The following is a 17,372-nucleotide window of genomic DNA, read 5'->3' on the forward strand; positions in this document are numbered from 1 at the left end:
AAGTTCAAGAAAAATTGTATCAAGCAAACAAATGGAAGCAAAAAGGGAGGAGCATATAAAATAAGCCAGGAGCATATGTCATATGACGTTTTTTCAAAAGAGAAGGCAATGCAACAAATGATTGTCCAAGTTCGGAAAACTTAAGCTTATGGGGGAGCATATAACAAAGTTTCGAGAACAAAGAATTCAAGACAATCGAAGATGATATCACATAAGCTTCAAATACGATCCAAGATTTTTCAAGATTAAGGGGGAGTGTTAAAATATTAATCTAGAAAAATCTAGGATTTAACATTATCTAGAAATGTAACATAATAAGTTATGTAAGAATGCTCTAGAAAATTATAGAACAAAATAGTAAGGATTGTATTCTAGAATACTCCCTTACATTACTATAAATATGGGAGTTGAGATCATTAGTAGTGTGTAACCATGGCTCCAAACATGGAGCTAATAGGTTTCACCAATACCGTCTCCCTCAAATATCATGTAATATAAACACATTCAACATATAAATAAAATTATCCATGTTGAGAATATCGGGCTCACAATACTTCCGTTGCCAAAATTCCAACAAAGACAAATCAAACAATATCACTCATGACTATATTTGATGTTAGGTTTTTGAATAGTGTCTAAAAAGCAAATGATAACAATTGACCGGGACGGAGTGAGTATGATATTTTGAATTTGATTTGCAAAATGTACTACAAATTCTGATATTACTAAAGGAAACTACTCCCTCCTAGTCAATCATTTCTTCCTTCTTTCCTTTTCGAAGCTAGTCGGATTTTCTTCTCTCTTTCTTTTTTAGAATGTTTTATGTGGTCTAAATTTAATTGCATGTGGGGGTTTTGTGTGGTCCAAAATCAATCCCTTATTTCTTGTGCAACGTGGAAGGGGGAATAAATGAGTGACTAGGAGTGAGTATTATTTTTAGAGCAATTAGTTTACTCTGAGGTTGTTACACCAATATTGTGTAAAAGGATGCACAACCAAAAAACTAGTCATCATCATACTGAATAGGGAACTTGATGCATATTTTTTACTGAGCTGATTGAAAGGTGCAATCATGTTACTATTTGGGCTATGTGATACTTCTGCTCAGTTTTGTGGGTTAGTTGCAATGTAATGAACCATGTAATTGCTTGCAGTTAGCTTTTTTTTTCTTTATCAAGTTAACGATATCGATCCGAGTTGGTACATGCGTCTTTTGCATGGTAACTATTGTGATTAGAAGAGACTATATATGAAGATATGCCGAGATCTAATTTTGACTATTATTTCTTCTATTATTGCGAGTGTTTTTCCTAGGTTGTAAGCATGGCTTTTCTCAGTAGGGCTGGGAGCATTCTGAAAAAGAGTGTGAGCAAACAGATTGGAGTTGTCTCGCAGATTTCAGCATCTAACCCTTCTATCTACCAAGCTTTAAGATGCATGTCATCTTCAAAACTTTTCGTTGGAGGTACTTTTTGGAACTTACTATGATAGCTTTCCCATACGGCCGTACCCATGTTTTTGTCTCCTTATACAAGTATGTATGGAAAATGATGATTGCAGGTCTCTCTTACTCGGTAGATGAGAATGGTTTACACGACGCTTTTTCTCGGTATGGTCAGGTTATTGAAGGTTAGTATTACGACTGCAATCCCCAACATTGTGGAAAAAAGAGTGGCCTAATGTATGTTTATTTGTGACATTGCTATAATTGTTGGTGTCAATTGCAGGCAATACATTCTAAAAATAAACTCCCTTGTATATGTCATTTTTACTTTTAGTGACACTCCCTTCTCTCTTCAATATCTCTTAAAATATAAAGAAAATTATCATGAAATGTATAATCATATAAAAGCCCTTTTCATAAGGATGGTATAATTTTTGGACTGCTATATTTTTATAAAAATTAAAGTTAAAGGGTCATCTCGAAAAACTTCATATTTACAAAAATGGAGAGTTTTTTTTTTTTTTGAGAGGAAGAGAGTGGTTTATTTTAAAATATTTAATAGTGTAGATCCCGTGCAATTCAATTCATCCCACGAAAGAGCCGGATATCAGTGGCGGATCCAGAAATTAATTTTTCTGGGGTCCTTTATTTTATTGAAAAAAAAAATTGAATCATACGAATTCGTTATTACTCCGTAGTAGTTTAGTACCTTTGAATTTTGATACACTTTGTATTTCTTGTATAAAAACCTTTTTGATAAGTTTCATAGATACGGATTCGAAGAAGTATAACATTGCTAGATATGTAAATTTTGAAAAAAATGAAATTAAATACTCGCCAAATATGACAACAAATTCTTGTAAAGGCTTAGAAATGGGGATGAAAAGTTGCATTTGCACACGGAGGAATTTTTTAACTAAATTGCATACTTTTAGTATTTATATTAAAAATAAATACACTATATATATGATCATCAAATATTTATTAATGATTTGTGAACTGAGACTACTTGAGGATCCAAGTATAAAACAGGTGGGAGAAAATGGGAGAACATGAGTTTGATAGCAGTGCAAGTGTGTAACTATAAGTATGAAGTAAATAAGATTTATATAAAAACGAAACAGGAAAAAGAAGATTAAAATTAGTTTATTACATTGACATTTAATATTATTATATTATAATTTGTACATATGCATGTCAGCACATGCTTATAGGTGTAGTAGACTAATAGAGTAATAGGAGTATTTTTTAATCTTTCTTTTACCCTTCGTTTGTGAGATGAATGTCATTATTTGATTGTGGTGTCCCATAACCAAGCATATGGGGTCCTCGGACAAAAGTAAACTGCCACATCAATTTTTTGTGGGATTTGGGGTGTCCTTGGACCCCTCCCCCTTCAACGTAGATCCGCCGCTGCCGCATATGCTGATTTTTCATTATCCGGCTCGAGAAAAATCCAAATAAAAATGAAAATAAAATAAATCTCTTAGCCATATGAATGATTATTTGGGAAGGATTTACGTTCTTACAAATAAATGCTCAAGACCCAAGTAGGCTTACATCATGATCAAATGCTTTATGGGTAGTCTCATCCCTTGTGGTTGGTTTTTGTCTCCAAAATGTTTTAAGATTTTATTATATAATAAAATCTTAAATTTAAAAATAAAGAGTTTACTTGTGCTACTAATATAGCCTAGCCTCTATTGTTCTTTAGATCCCTTGTTTCACTACGATAGTATCATAGACCAGGTCAATGCAGAGGAAATGGATGCATTTCAATACTATTTAAATAATATAATAGTTAATATAAAAAATAATTAATAATCATTTTAGATTGTAGATTAGTAGGGTATAGAGAATTTCACAATTAAACTAAATAGTCTCCATATAACTATAATTTGTATTTAACTTTCGAATCTACAATAAGGTTAATAGTTTAACTGAAACTATTTTTATCAAAATGGTATTTATCAAAATAAAAATAAATAAGTGTCAATATATCTGAAAAAACTTGTGATTTTTTATTCATATTAAATCCTCGAGAGAAATATTTGTAATATTTGTCTGTTATTGTAATGTTTATTAATATACGGAGCAACAAATACGAAAGACAGAAAAAAAGTGAAAAATCATATTAATTTAATAATATGAGTAATATCTATACAATATCTTAAATTTTATTATATTTAAGAGTAAGATTTAAGATTTGTAAGATGAAAAGGGTAAAATATTTTGCCTAAAAATATTAGTTACAACTATGAAAGTTTCGATGCTTGAAAAAATTATCACACATAATAAGTTAGGCCCAACATATGTCTAAAATAGCCTCAAAAGTTAGGCCCAAATTCTAGCTAGAGTGTATTTGGCAGGGAAATTCCTATTTTTTCGTATTCTTTTAGTAAATAGAGGATTTGTTATTTTGCTCCATTCTTTTATCATTGTTTGCTTCTACTGCCATTACCAAGTGGACAATAAAATTAAACTTTGGGTTTCCATCTGTGTTGTGGCGTAGTTTCAGTTATCTATTGCACATGGATCCTGAATTATGGTGTCGAATACGGGCTGTTAACTATTGTAAAAATTGATTGTGCTTAAGCAATTTCAGGGCATAGTCGTGTTATTTAGCTTTCAAAATCCATTTTTCGATGTGTCTGGACTTGTTTAAAATTGTCTTGTGTACTTTTCAACATGGTTTTAGCCTTCCACAGATTATGGTTGGGTTCCCTTCTTCTTTGATGATTAAATAATTTTAACATGCTTTCTGGATATGTTTCTTGCGACTGTTTTGAATTGGTTGTAGGCACAGGGCCTACAGCTTAGCACCGATTATTTTCCTGTACTTTTTTTGCATGCAAAGTTCTTGTACATGCTCACGCTACTCTCCCTTTGTCTGATGTTTTGGGATTGTCATTGCAGCAAAAGTCATTATTGACAGGGAGCAGAATAGGTCCAAAGGCTTTGGCTTCGTCACATTTGCATCTGTTGAAGAGGCTTCTAGTGCTCTCCAGGCACTGGATGGACAGGTATTGTTCTCACTTCTTGTATATGTTTCGTTTCTATGGCGGTCCCAGAAAAGTTTTTTTTACGATTATATATTTTTAACACTAAAGTTCAAAATGAACATTTTTTTTTTTTAGTTTAATGTTTCCAGAGACCCTATGTAATAACCCAACATGAATCAGCCCCTATTCTCAACTCTCAAGCTCATTGTTTGTTTTTTTGTCCACCTTATTTACTTTGCCTGTAATGAAATGCATATACTATAATGCTGCTATGAAATGCATATACTATAATGCATATACTATAGTTTCAGCAAAAACTTTTTTACATTCATTGATTCTAATTGTTTTGGGCTAGCATAATAATTTGTGTCACAATCTGTCTAATGTTTATTCCGCACGTTTGAGGCTCTGAAGTCTTTCTTTCTTGACAGCTGCATTAAGATTTCCAATGTTCACTTATATGCAGGATCTCCAAGGTCGTAGAGTGAGGGTGAATTACGCAACAGAGAGAGCACCTCGCTCATTTGGTGGTGGCGGTGGTGGATTTGGGGGTGGCCAGCAAAGTTATGGTGGTGGTGGTGGTTACGGCGGTGGCCAGCAAAGTTACGGCGGTGGTGGTGGGTATGGTGGAGGACAATATGGTGGTGGTAACAGTGGTGGGTATGGTGGAGGACAATATGGCGGTGGTAACAGTGGTGGATATGGTGGTGGTAACAGTGGTGGATATGGTGGTGGTAACACTAGTGGATATGGTGGAGGTTATCCTAGTGCCAATGCAGCCCAAGGAGTTGCTGCTGGAGCGGGTGATTCCTTCTTTGGTGGGGGTGCTGCTGGTGGTAATGTCACTGCTGACACTGGATTTGGCAGTAGTGGATTTGAGGATGGTGCGGGCTTGGGCAATGGTGGAAGCGATCTATTTGGTGATGGTTCTACTGGCGGAGACTTGGAGCCCACTGGGCCATCAGAAGGGAATTTCGGGGATGATGAGCCTGATAACGTCGTCAAACAGGCTTGATGATTAACAATAATTCTGGCCGAAGTAAGATCTGGTTGGCAGCGTATTCAACATTTTCGAAGTATAGCGATGCAACAGCCATTTCCTTGTTGCAAATATGATGTCAGACATTTGTTTGATGACCAAGGTCGTGTCATTATAGTTTAATTCTGGTTGATTACGTCTTCTTCACTGAATATGTTATACGTGTCTTTCTTAGGATAATTTAGTGTCTTAATTTATGTCCTTGCTCAGAGAGATGCTAGTGATGCTACAAACAAAGGCGGTATTATGGATTTTTGGTTTGTTGTTTTCTTCTTGCACTCTGCTTTTGAGAATAAATGCTGAGCGATTTTCTCGTGTTTGTGGGTTGTGTTCTGCATCTGCTGGATTTACTTGGGTAATTCTCTGCTCGACAACCAAATGGCCTAGTAGCAGTATCTAAATTGACTGTTGTCTATGAGCTATGATGTATATTTCCTTGGTTTTGTCCTTGGTTGTGCCAAAGGTATGTAAACTGCTTGTTGTCTATGCGCTATGTTTTGGCCTGTTGTAGAAGCATGGAAGGTGTGTATATTACAAGCATGGAGTAATAATGTTAACATCATTGTGGATTTGTGGTGGTTTCTTTTATTGGCAACTTCTGCATTCAGATAGCCTAGTCTTATTTGATGATAGTGTTCTGGTAATTTACTCAAAATGCACATTTATACCTCGACAACCCGAATGAGGTGCATCTCATCAAAATGGGCTCGAGCTGGCTGTCTTAAATTTGTCCTTTCCCCCACAATTTTTTTTCTCTGAGTACATTTTGTGCGCCATAAACTGAAACCGACTGAACTAATTTGATAGAACTTGCTTTTTTTCCTTCTATAGGAATTTTATTAGGCACCAAGCCAACCACTGAAAAGCCGGAAATGGAGTAAAAACCCACCTGGAGATGAACTGTAAAAAAAAAAAGAAAAAGCAACAACGAACAGAAGAACGACAAAAGCTATATAGATAAAACAAAATTATAGCTGTTAATGCTTTTTCATTGCTTTTCATGTTTGTATGATCGTACCCCTTAAAGGATCATCGACCAAGCCACCATCTCGTATCTTTGAGGGCGCAAAACTGCAAAACCAATTATAGTCTCGTCTGCTTAGATATGTTGAAGTTCTTCAAAATTCTTGCTCTACAAAATCTAAATTTCAAAATTCATATAATATCAAATCAAACAATGATTTGTTTCTGAGACAAATTTCTGAGCACCATAACGAAAAGCACACAGATCAGATCAGGGAATACACTTTGCGACTACAAGCTTAAATGGGGATGTTCATAATGCCTTTTTCCCTGAAGGTTACTGTTCCAAGGAATCGATAAGATCTTTAAAGCTGAAAACAAGCCAGTCGGCTTTTGCTGCAACAGGCTCTCGGAGTTGAACTCCAGCATAGCAGATGAATAAGTCGGCTCCACCTGGTTGACGAGCCTACAAAAGAACAGATGCCTTATCAGACCATCATGTAATTCAGAGAACCTTGCTAAGATAAACCCACCTTAAATATAATCTCCCAAACAGCAGTCACATAACTACATTGTTCAGAGATGCTAATTCTCTTGTACTCTATCAAAAAAGGTACGTGTCATCTATTTTTGTCACACGTTGCCAAGTACGTCGAAGAAACCAGCATTAGCCTTTCAAGGATAACGGAACCAATATTCCCCTCTACCTCCTTGTCTCGTCTAATTCTCAGTTAAACAACTTAACGTCTGGTAATCTATTGATGCTACTCCCAGCATACTATCTAATTTGGCGGGGGGCCTTACTATTCTCACTATTTTTTTTTTAGCGTCAAGAAACATTCAATCAACCACTAACCAGTAAAAGGCAAACTGGTTTTCTGCTTCTGAAGTGACTTGTAATATAGTTTATGATATCGAGTCACTCTAGAAGGATCTGAATTCTGAACACCATTTTTTTTTCTGTTGTAATTCATTAAAGATATATTCCAAACGACATTGTGAGCAGCAGGGTTTGTTTCTAGAAGTTCAAGAATATTACATAATGCACATGGCCTTCATAGATCATGAACACGGCAAGAGTTCACAAACAAATTGTCTGTTCGCTCAACCGAAATATAATAATGTCAGACTCTAGAGCAGGAAGTACAGTAGGACTAAGGATTTGTAACCCATTTTCTTACCTCAAGATCTGTAGCTCCGTCTCCAATCATGCCTAATGTTTTGTACCCATGGGCCTGAAAGTAAACCCCATTATATAACCCAACAAGATTCTCTTCTTAATATAACACAATGTAAAGACTAAAGAACTGCAGCTGAGCAAACCTTTCGGATACGTTGAACAGCTATAGGTTTTCCTCCACTCTTTGACGTAGGTTCATTCTCATCAAACCCCAGTAATTCCCCCGAGCTTCCAAAAAGCATTTGATTGGCAAAGATGTTCTCAAGTGGAATTTCAAGGATTGATGCAACAGGCTTCAGCAAAAGGCAAAATCTCAATAAAAAGATGAAAAGAACTTATAATACATGATCAATTGTACGAACAAAAGTTATATGTTGTTGCACAGTTGATCATCAACAGAATACTATCTCCCCAACGGGATCAAATGGAGAGTTAACCCATTAATTAATTTGCCGTGAACCATAGAAAAAACAAATAGCTCATGTAATTGGCTTACATTAATCATCTGACGGAAGCCTCCAGATACTAAATATACATCAATGTTCTTAGCCTTTAGCTTCTTCACCAGGTCAGCTATTCCAGGAGAAAGACTGTACCAAACGCTTAAGTGATTAAAAAACAATAACAACGGGCACCCAGATGTTTGGGAATAAATTTGAACGCACGATGCATAAAATCACATATTATGATATTAAGTACCAAGTAGCAGCTTTTGATTTTACTAAGGTTAGATGAACTGACATAGCAATTTAATACTTAATTTCAACCCTGTTACATGAGTCTGGACCCTACGACCCATACCAGTGTCGGATGTTGCTTGTTAGTAGCCTAGCTCTACTTTGGTGATCAGGCCATAAAACCAGCGAATCTGAAACCATGTTGTTTAAGGGGACGATATCATAGTCTTTACAGTTAGTGCCTATGCATGTTTACATATTATACATGTATATCTTATGGGAAATCTACAAAATCAAATCCACACACTTCATGTAAGCCATTATTCCGTTGTGTTAGCATACCTTGGAGGATTTTTCTCCAAGAAATCCTGGAGTTGGGAAAAGGATGGGTTTATCAAGGATAGCCTAGCTGCTAATGCCTCTTGAAAAGTAACGGATCCATTCATTGCTCTGTAAGAATCATATTAAACACGCTTTAGAAGGCTTCTAAAGTAATTAAAAAAAACGAAAATATAGAAGAAAAGAAAAAGAAATCCAACCTTGATGTCCACTCTGCAACTGCTTTTCCAGCACCACAAAATTCAGCGAACTCGTCAATACCTTCATCTATACAGACAGTGCTATCAACGTCGAAACAAACAGCATCTATGTTTCTCCATAACTCAAGCACCTCTGCATGCACACGAGGGAAGATGTCGATTACAGGATGAACATAAAACATTGCTCATACAGTAATTAAGATGTAATACTAATGAAATCACGTGATGCACCCTGGCATAATGTGACCCAGAATGAGTAGGAGAGACGCTCCTTTTCACAAGCAGATGCCATAAGCTATGATGGTACACCGAAAAGTCCAAGAGATACAATCAAAGAACGTAAACATTCAGCATGGAAGGAAAGGAGTCTCATGTCACATGTCTGTAAGTTCAACAGAACAATCAATTCAACTATTAAGAACCAAGAGCAGCACAGAGGTAAAGCAGCATACAGAAACGGGCATAGTATGCCACAATGATTTTTCACCAAACAGTAATACAACAAAAGGGACAAACAAACCAAACATCTTGAAATCCTCCTTTCAAAACTAAAGGTATTAGGTACTCTCGACATACATAAATACATACGTCAACTTTACAAAGATAAGGAAAACAATCACCTATTTATCAAGAAGAATAGCTCAGAACATAACTCCTAAAATAACCAACAAATCATCCAAGTTATTGCTTTCAAAATAATGGAATCAGCCCGTTGTGCAAAAAAAAATTGAAAGCAGATGATAACAATGAGCACCACACCCTCAGTTATGAGATAAATAATTCACACAAGTTAATTAGAATCGCAATTTCAAAACAACCTTTGGACGGCAGTGTGTTATCAAAGCGATTTGTAGTTGAAGCTTGAAGTGGCTGGATTGGAGAAGCTGCACAAGTTATGATCTTGGAAGTCTTTAGCATCCCAAATGAACTTTGATGTAACTTTAAAGTTACCCTAGGAAACGAGTTATAGAGAAAAGACCGGCTACATTGCTTTAAGTGATCTGCAGGAACTTGCACAACGCGTGCCCTCGTCAACGAATCCATCAAGCTTATCTGCTACAAAAAATTCAAAAACACACATGAGAGCAACATACTATATTCTAATTGTATTCTCGCATTATTCCTCTTCTGAATGCCGACTCATTTGGTGATCAACAATCTCATTACAATGCTACAACACTTGTTCAAACCTTCAAACGTTCCCAGGGAGATTACACACAAAGCACAGCTTAATTCCTCAGGAAACATGAATTTGGTTTCTTTCATAAACGTAATTTTCTTCAAACTATACAACCTTATACGCGGCGATTGAACTATCAAACCCTAATCTACACAATATAATCCACAACTTCCTTCATCAAACAAAGGAGAAACTTTTCTGCAATGGCAAACATAACTCAAATGCCAGTATTAATCTGCCATGGCATTATGGCAATTTGCATAAAAATATTATCTTTTCAGAATTATCAGCAGCAAATGAAAGTGAAGTTGGATTTCACAAAGGGAATCCAAAACTACCTTTTCATAAAAAATTGATCTTTACAAGATATAAGGCAGAAAACCGTAACAAGCCGGTCATTAACGGTTTCAAATAATGATTCATGTTAGCCGATCCCGAATCATTTTGGGGGTATAAGGCTGTTATTAAACTCTAAATGAACAATCAAAAGCAATTAATTCAACCCATCAAAAAAGACTTGACATTAAATAATACAAACACCAAATTAGAAAAATAAAAATAAAAAATTACCAGTATAAGATGAGCAGCTGTTGTGAATTGAAGAGACAGCAATGGCTGAAAATTTGTAAATAAAAGAGGGATCTGTTGAACAAAATTGTGGCAATGGAATGATGATGCTTTGTTACACTTTGCCACTACTAAAAATATAATGTGGAATAATCTTAAAATTTGTAAAATTCTATAATTTTCATATATTCTTATATTCCGAAGGTAAATTCATAAGGGAAAAAAGTTATTCATAGATATATGATTCGTTGGTCAGGTAATTAACAGGATTATTTATGTTAGTTGGGAGAGTTTAATTGAGGGGGTAGGTGGTCACCAATTGGGCGACCGAACCGGTTTTTTAATTCTGTTTGGGCACCCGGTTTTCAAAAGCGGGTGTTTTACAAACCGGAATAGAATTGGGTTTAAATCGGTATCTGTTATGAAATCTATATCTATCTATCTATCTATCTATCTATATTATTAAAGAAAGCTTTTTTCGAGCGATTACAGAGAGTCCATGTTTTTAAAAAGACTTACCAACTTTTATAAACTACTACATAAATAAAACTAAAAAGCTATTAAATTAAATTAAATTAAATTAAATAGTATATAATAGTGTATTAAACGTATCCAATCATGGGAGATAAAGTGTTTGACGTGAACCTCTACTAAAATAACAATAATACAATCCTATATGCACAAAAAAAGTTGATTTGTGGTGTAGAAGATGTATAACTCTACCAATAAACCACTGACACAATCCTGAGGACACAAGACCTATTTACTATTTACCACTAGCACAATCCTGAGGACATAAGACCTATTTACTATTGGGGTTGCCTATATATATGCTTTCAAAGTATTACGTTCGTCAATTCATGTTGCGTTTCTTCGTTCTTGAGATTTTTTATTATTGCATCTCTATATAGAGATTGTTATGTGATTATAATTTAGAGATTAATATTGCTATTAATTTTATTGTCATATTTTAGTTTTTCTCTCTATGCTTAATTGTTACCGTTGCTTAATTTTATGTTTTAAATGTTAATTTCTCATATGATATTTACTTTTATTTTTTCAGGATTATTCGAGTAACTCATCGACGATTTTTGTGAGATACTCATACAATTCAGAGTAAATAATTAGCATTTACAGGTAATCGATAAGATGTGACATGCGTCCTATCACTACTACAAATCCAGGCAACTACAACGCCCCTTTAACAACGATTATTCACGAAAATCACAATAGACGTTGTAGAATGTATGGCGCGAATTTTACTAAAATTAATTACAACGGGTATGGTTATAACAGCCGTTGTTATAAGTTTTAACAACGGGTCACACATGCACAACCGTTTTTAATAATTTGGCGCAAAATTGACGCAAAGTTAGTGAAAAGTAATCACAACGGGTACTTTTGAAACCCGTTGTTAAAACTTATTTGACAATGGTTGTTGTTTTACAACCGTTGTTAAAACGTTTTAACAACGGTTTTTCTTTAATAACCGTTGTCAATACTTTCCCTACTATAAACCACACAAACACAAATCAGCTACAGCCACAAAACACAAACCTTTATACACAAACACAGCAGACAAACACAAACACAAACACAAAACACACACTTCCTCATCGTCTCTTTCTCTCTTTCTCATCGTCGCTTTATCTTCTCGCCGTCATTGTTGATTTCATCGTCTCTTACTTTCTTTAATTATCAGGTAAATCTCGCCGTCACTGTTGGTTTCATCGTCTTTCATCGTCATTATTTTCTTTTTCTAATTATTTCATTTGCATGTATGTGTTTTTATCGACCATTATGTTATTTCTTTAAGTATTATTCGCTTAATTAGCTAGTAAAACAAATTAAATAAACTAATAAAACAAAGAAGAAGCAAGATGATAGAGAGGAATGCATGATAAACATCATTAATATATATATATATATATATATATATATATATATATATATATATATATATATATATATATATATATATAAATACATAAATTAAAAAAAAAATTACATTAATAAAAATGCAATTCTAATATTTTCATAGAGAGTCTTATTCTCTTCTATGATATCTGTCCTCTCCTCTTTGGCTATTTGGAGGTTCCGTTCAGCAGTTGCTATATCGTCATATAGCTGCAACTGCTGCTGCTCTGTCAAGCCATCTTTTTTGGCGTCGTTCAGTATGGATCGAGCATCCACAAGGTAGCTCCCGAAACTTTCCTCAATGTGGAGCAACCGGCGGATGAAAATGTTGTTGTTCTCGATCATAGTAAGAGTCTTAAAGATGATATCATTCATTTTGTTGATGGAGTTTTTAGTTTGTTTGAAAGATTAATTAGGGTTTATTTGGAGTTTGTTTTAGCAGTTAGTGTTTGGAGATGTATAGTGAGATAATGGAATATTAGTTGAGATAATGCATGTATTTATACTAAGCAATGTGTGGTTTGAGTTGTTTTTTAATTAATATATATGTTAGGAAGTTGTGTCATAATCACCATCATATCTCTCTCTGCTGCTTCAAATCTTATTACTAACCCTTCTCATTCCATATTGTCCATTCATATGCACAGGGATGACAGTAATAATGCATGCATCGGAATTATAACGGGCCGTAATTATGCATGCATCTAGTAATATTTAATTTAATTTTTTTTTTATTTTTTAAAAACAAACAACGGTTATTTATAAACAACCCGTTGTCTTTAGTTATAACAACGGTTTTGTATATTACAACCCGTTGTTATAAATTTCCCCCCAAAATTGAGTCACACTTTCCACAACGGGTTTTTATAGTTAAAACCGTTGTTAATAGTTTTAACAACTGGTTCCTTAAGAAAACCAACCGTTGTTAAAACCTTTTACAACGGACGCATTAACAACGTCCGCTTTTTTATATAACAACGGGTTTTAACCGTTGTTATAGCCTGTATCTGTAGTAGTGTATATTGTAAATTATTAGCCCCGTGTTCGATATGTTAGTACGTATAAAGTATTTTTGAAGACGAGTACGAAGCGACTTGAAGTTGTAGGAGCATATACAATACAACTAAGAAGAGAGGAATTATCGATACTATCATATTTATGAACTAATTACTCAAACAGATGTCTAATTGATGATAAATCAGAGGTTTAGTTTCTACGTCCCCTTTATAGTATACTAACGTTATGTCTTATGTTATGCGGGAAAAGAAAAGAACGAGTACTACAGTGTAAATCCTTATTTTTCTCTTAGGCTTCAAGTCTCTTAATTAAGCATATATTTGTCAAATACCATTACTTTAGTAAATCTTCATCATCAATTAGTTTTAATTGCTACTATTTCATCTTAGGAAAGGCTGTAGCCATCTTTCAAGGGTATTTAATATTTATGCATGATTATGATAGGATTTTTAACAACGCAAATTAGTCTATGACATGGTAGGAGTATAGAAATTACATTTACTATAAATTGATTTGCTGATGGGTGTTAAAAGTATAGTTAGATTTTGTAGTGGACATATCGACATATCATCATAAGTTTTCGGGATCAATTACTTTTTATATACATAAGGGATCACTCATTTTTAGTAGAATAGATAAGATTTGAACTTGGCGAAGAAAATATTTATTTGAAAAATTTTTGAAGGAGAAATTATAATAAAATTGAGATGTAGTAAATATTTTTTTAAATTAAGTCACAAAAAAAAAATAGGATCTAACTCAATAAGTTTGAAAGAATGGTGTGTTTTTGTTTTCACCACCCGTTTAACTAAGTGTTTGACCGGGTTAGACTCTAAGTAAAAATACCACAACTATTAATTAAGCTAACAAATCAGATGGGCAATCTACAAAACCAAAAAAGATGAAAACTTCAACAAAATTAAAAAAAAAAAAAATTAAAAAAAAAAAACATACCAAGTTGAGATAAAAAAGGGTAAATAAACGTTAATTAGAAAGTAATTTTTAAAATTTATGAATTTGAGTAAACCTCAATCATTTATTTATTGGCGTTCAGTTTTGTATATTGCACAAAATTTATATAAGCTCAGTTCAGAAAATTTAAGTTCATATAATTTTAGTTTAGCTTCTATGATTTCAGTTCGGTTCAGCTCTTATAAGTTAAGTTAAAAAAAGTTAAGCTTTTATTTTGGTTGCCACTTAGAAAACACAGGCATTGAAAAATCCCATGATTTTGAAAAACATGGGTTGTTTGGTTGCCATAAATTTTGGAAAATGTAGGAATTAGAACTTCCCAAGAATTTCCAATGCCTACATGATGTAGGAAGTTGCTTACCTACTCCCCCTTGGTCATTGGAAGTTCCTGTGGAATTTAATTCCTACATGAGCAACCAAACACTTTTTTGAAATTCACCTGAATTGGATGAGGGAACTTAATTCCCATGAATTGTATTTTCCTAGGAAAATTAAGTTCCTTGATCAACCAAACAACCTCTAGTAAACCTGTGTCTTTTGGACTTAATTTCAGCTTATTTCAGTCCAGTTCAGCTCTATTAAGTTCATTTTAGTTTCATTCAGTTCAGCTCATCTTTTCACAAATTAATTTTTACTTTCAGTTCAGTTCAGCTCCATTAAGTTCATCTTCATAAAATTCGGTTCAGCTCTCTTCAACCGAAAAGAATAGGGATTAAGTTTGAAGGAAAGATGTATTTTTATTTTCACAACCTCCTTCACTTAGTGTTTGACCGGGTTGGACTGTTAGTAAATATACCAACCAATGCACAACTCGGGAAGTTTGACACTTGTGGAGTTTTGTAAATTGAACAAAACTCCAAATTTACGGTCAACTTATGTTTTCTTTTTTGATTAATTCACAACAATCCCCCCTTAACTAAAAGTAAGGAAGACCTTCAACTATTCACTAATGAATAGTATTTTGCTGATGAATAGTATTTTGCTGATGAATAGTTGAACTTCAATGGGCGGGTTTGGTTGTTTAATTGGCGGGTCGGTGCGTTGGGCTTATCTGTTTTATTTTTGGGCCTTCTTCACTCCAAGCTTATGCTTTCGGCCTGTTTTATTTTTCAACGAATTAATCCTAAATATGAGGGAGTGCTGGTTTTAAAGAGAGTAAATTGAGTAGTTATTATTATATACATTTTTCTTTACGAAACAACAAGTTAATATCTACCATTTTCTTTTTTTTGAGAAAACAAGGCTAGTAGTTAAAATTATTCTAAGTTAAAATGGAGTAATAGATTAATATGAGGAAAAAAAAGGCGTTTATAATTAGGATTACTGTTGTGAATTAATCCTTTCTTTTCTGGTGTCAACATTCCTCAATCGAACTTATGTTAGCGTATCCAACCTCTTACAATAAAAGTTAGTTGGTCTTCAAACATTAGGTTAATTAATAAAGAATTTGTTTCTAATATAGGGAAGGCTGTTTACCTACATGCATCTACTTAATGGAGTTCTACATTTAGGCCCGTGCATCGCACGGGCATTAAATTTAGTATCTATATAAAGGAGAGTTTTTTCGAGCAATTCTAAGCTGTCCACATCATCACAAATTAATTTAGGAAAGTTTTATAAATAATATTTTTGATGTAAAAACTAAAGCGGAAATTTTTTTAATTACTATAATAATATATATTTCCTATTTTATAATCAAGCTATGTTTCTAATTTTTATATAAAAACTTTTACATTTCATTTGGCAAAATAATGTCGGTAAAAAATTATGAAAATAATATAATTAGATTCGTGGTAAGAAATGCTATTATTAGAGTATAGATTTTATATAATTTGCACATATTTAAAATGATGTACTTCTTAATATGTTATGTATTCTACATTGAACGTATAAATTTTAGAAATCTCCCACATCGAAACATTAATATAAGGTGAGCTGATCCTATGATTATAAATAGAAGACATCCTTGGAACTCAGATATAAACCCAAAATATTTTGAGTCTCTCAAGTATTGTCTTAGAGAATTCTTAAGAGTTAATAATTTGTAACATTATCTCCATAATATGATATAAAAAAATAATGTGGAGGATGTTTTAATTATTATAATATATATTTTCTATATTATATTCAGTGATGTCTATAATTTTTATATAAAAAATTTTACATTTTATTTTTAAAAGTATCGCTAAAAATTTTATGAAAATTATATAATTAGATTCGTGATAAAAAAAATGTTATTATTAGAGTATAGATTTCTTATCATTTGCATATATTTTAATTATGATTAAAAAAAAGAAAAAAAAAACGTATGAACATAGTATAATATTAATCGGGTTGGATGTCGAACTAGGTGCGAAAAAAGATGGTGTAATTCTTACTTCTTAGTATGTTATTTGTCCCACATTAATAATTTAGGTGTTGTTAATATATAATGTATAAATAGTAAAATTATCCCGCATCAGAAAAGTACAATAAGATGGGGTGATCCGTGATCCTATGATATGGTTAAAAAAAATTATGAAAATAATATAATTAGATTCATGCTAAAAAAAAATGTTATTATTGGAGTATAGATTTCATATTATTTGCATATATTAAAGATGATATACTTCTTAGGGGTTGTTTGGTTCGAGATGAAGGAATAAAATGGAACGAAGTATGATATCATAGATGTACGAGATTCCAACTCCATTCCATTATAACCAAGTTAATTAACCCGTTGCAACGCACGGGCTTTCATCCTAGTATTATTATTATATGGATGTTTATATATTATAGCATTACAGAATATATTATCTTATGGAAACTCTACCATTGTATGTGTATATATACCCTTATAATGGAATAAGGATACAGTTTTACCTCCCTTACTTTT

General features: G+C 33.4%; 2 protein-coding genes across 3 annotated transcripts; one reads left to right on the forward strand and one right to left on the reverse strand.

Annotated features, from left to right (window-relative positions):
* Positions 1-1,282: 1,282 nt before the first annotated feature.
* Positions 1,283-5,804, forward strand: LOC141653256 (uncharacterized). Its single transcript, XM_074460967.1, has 4 exons — positions 1,283-1,465; positions 1,561-1,629; positions 4,361-4,467; positions 4,913-5,804. The coding sequence occupies exons 1-4, from the start codon at positions 1,324-1,326 to the stop codon at positions 5,459-5,461; spliced, it is 867 nt and encodes a 288-aa protein (XP_074317068.1). The 5' UTR covers positions 1,283-1,323; the 3' UTR covers positions 5,462-5,804.
* A 789-nt stretch (positions 5,805-6,593) lies between these two features.
* LOC141653255 (phosphoserine phosphatase, chloroplastic) lies at positions 6,594-10,856 on the reverse strand. 2 transcript variants are annotated; one of them, XM_074460965.1, is made up of 8 exons: positions 10,595-10,856; positions 9,663-9,897; positions 8,845-8,977; positions 8,648-8,755; positions 8,125-8,218; positions 7,772-7,921; positions 7,630-7,683; positions 6,594-6,914 (listed from the first exon to the last, which is right to left on the reverse strand). In XM_074460965.1, exons 2-8 carry the CDS (start codon positions 9,886-9,888, stop codon positions 6,786-6,788), a joined length of 894 nt encoding a protein of 297 aa, XP_074317066.1. In that variant the 5' UTR covers positions 9,889-9,897; positions 10,595-10,856; the 3' UTR covers positions 6,594-6,785. The 2 variants fall into 2 exon arrangements, with proteins under 2 accessions (XP_074317066.1, XP_074317067.1); XM_074460966.1 differs by having other exon boundaries at positions 9,663-9,900; positions 10,595-10,836.
* Between the last annotated feature and the right edge of the window lie 6,516 nt (positions 10,857-17,372).

Source organism: Silene latifolia, chromosome 4 (genome assembly GCF_048544455.1).
Source record: "Silene latifolia isolate original U9 population chromosome 4, ASM4854445v1, whole genome shotgun sequence".
In the NCBI taxonomy this organism is placed as follows: domain Eukaryota; kingdom Viridiplantae; phylum Streptophyta; class Magnoliopsida; order Caryophyllales; family Caryophyllaceae; genus Silene; species Silene latifolia.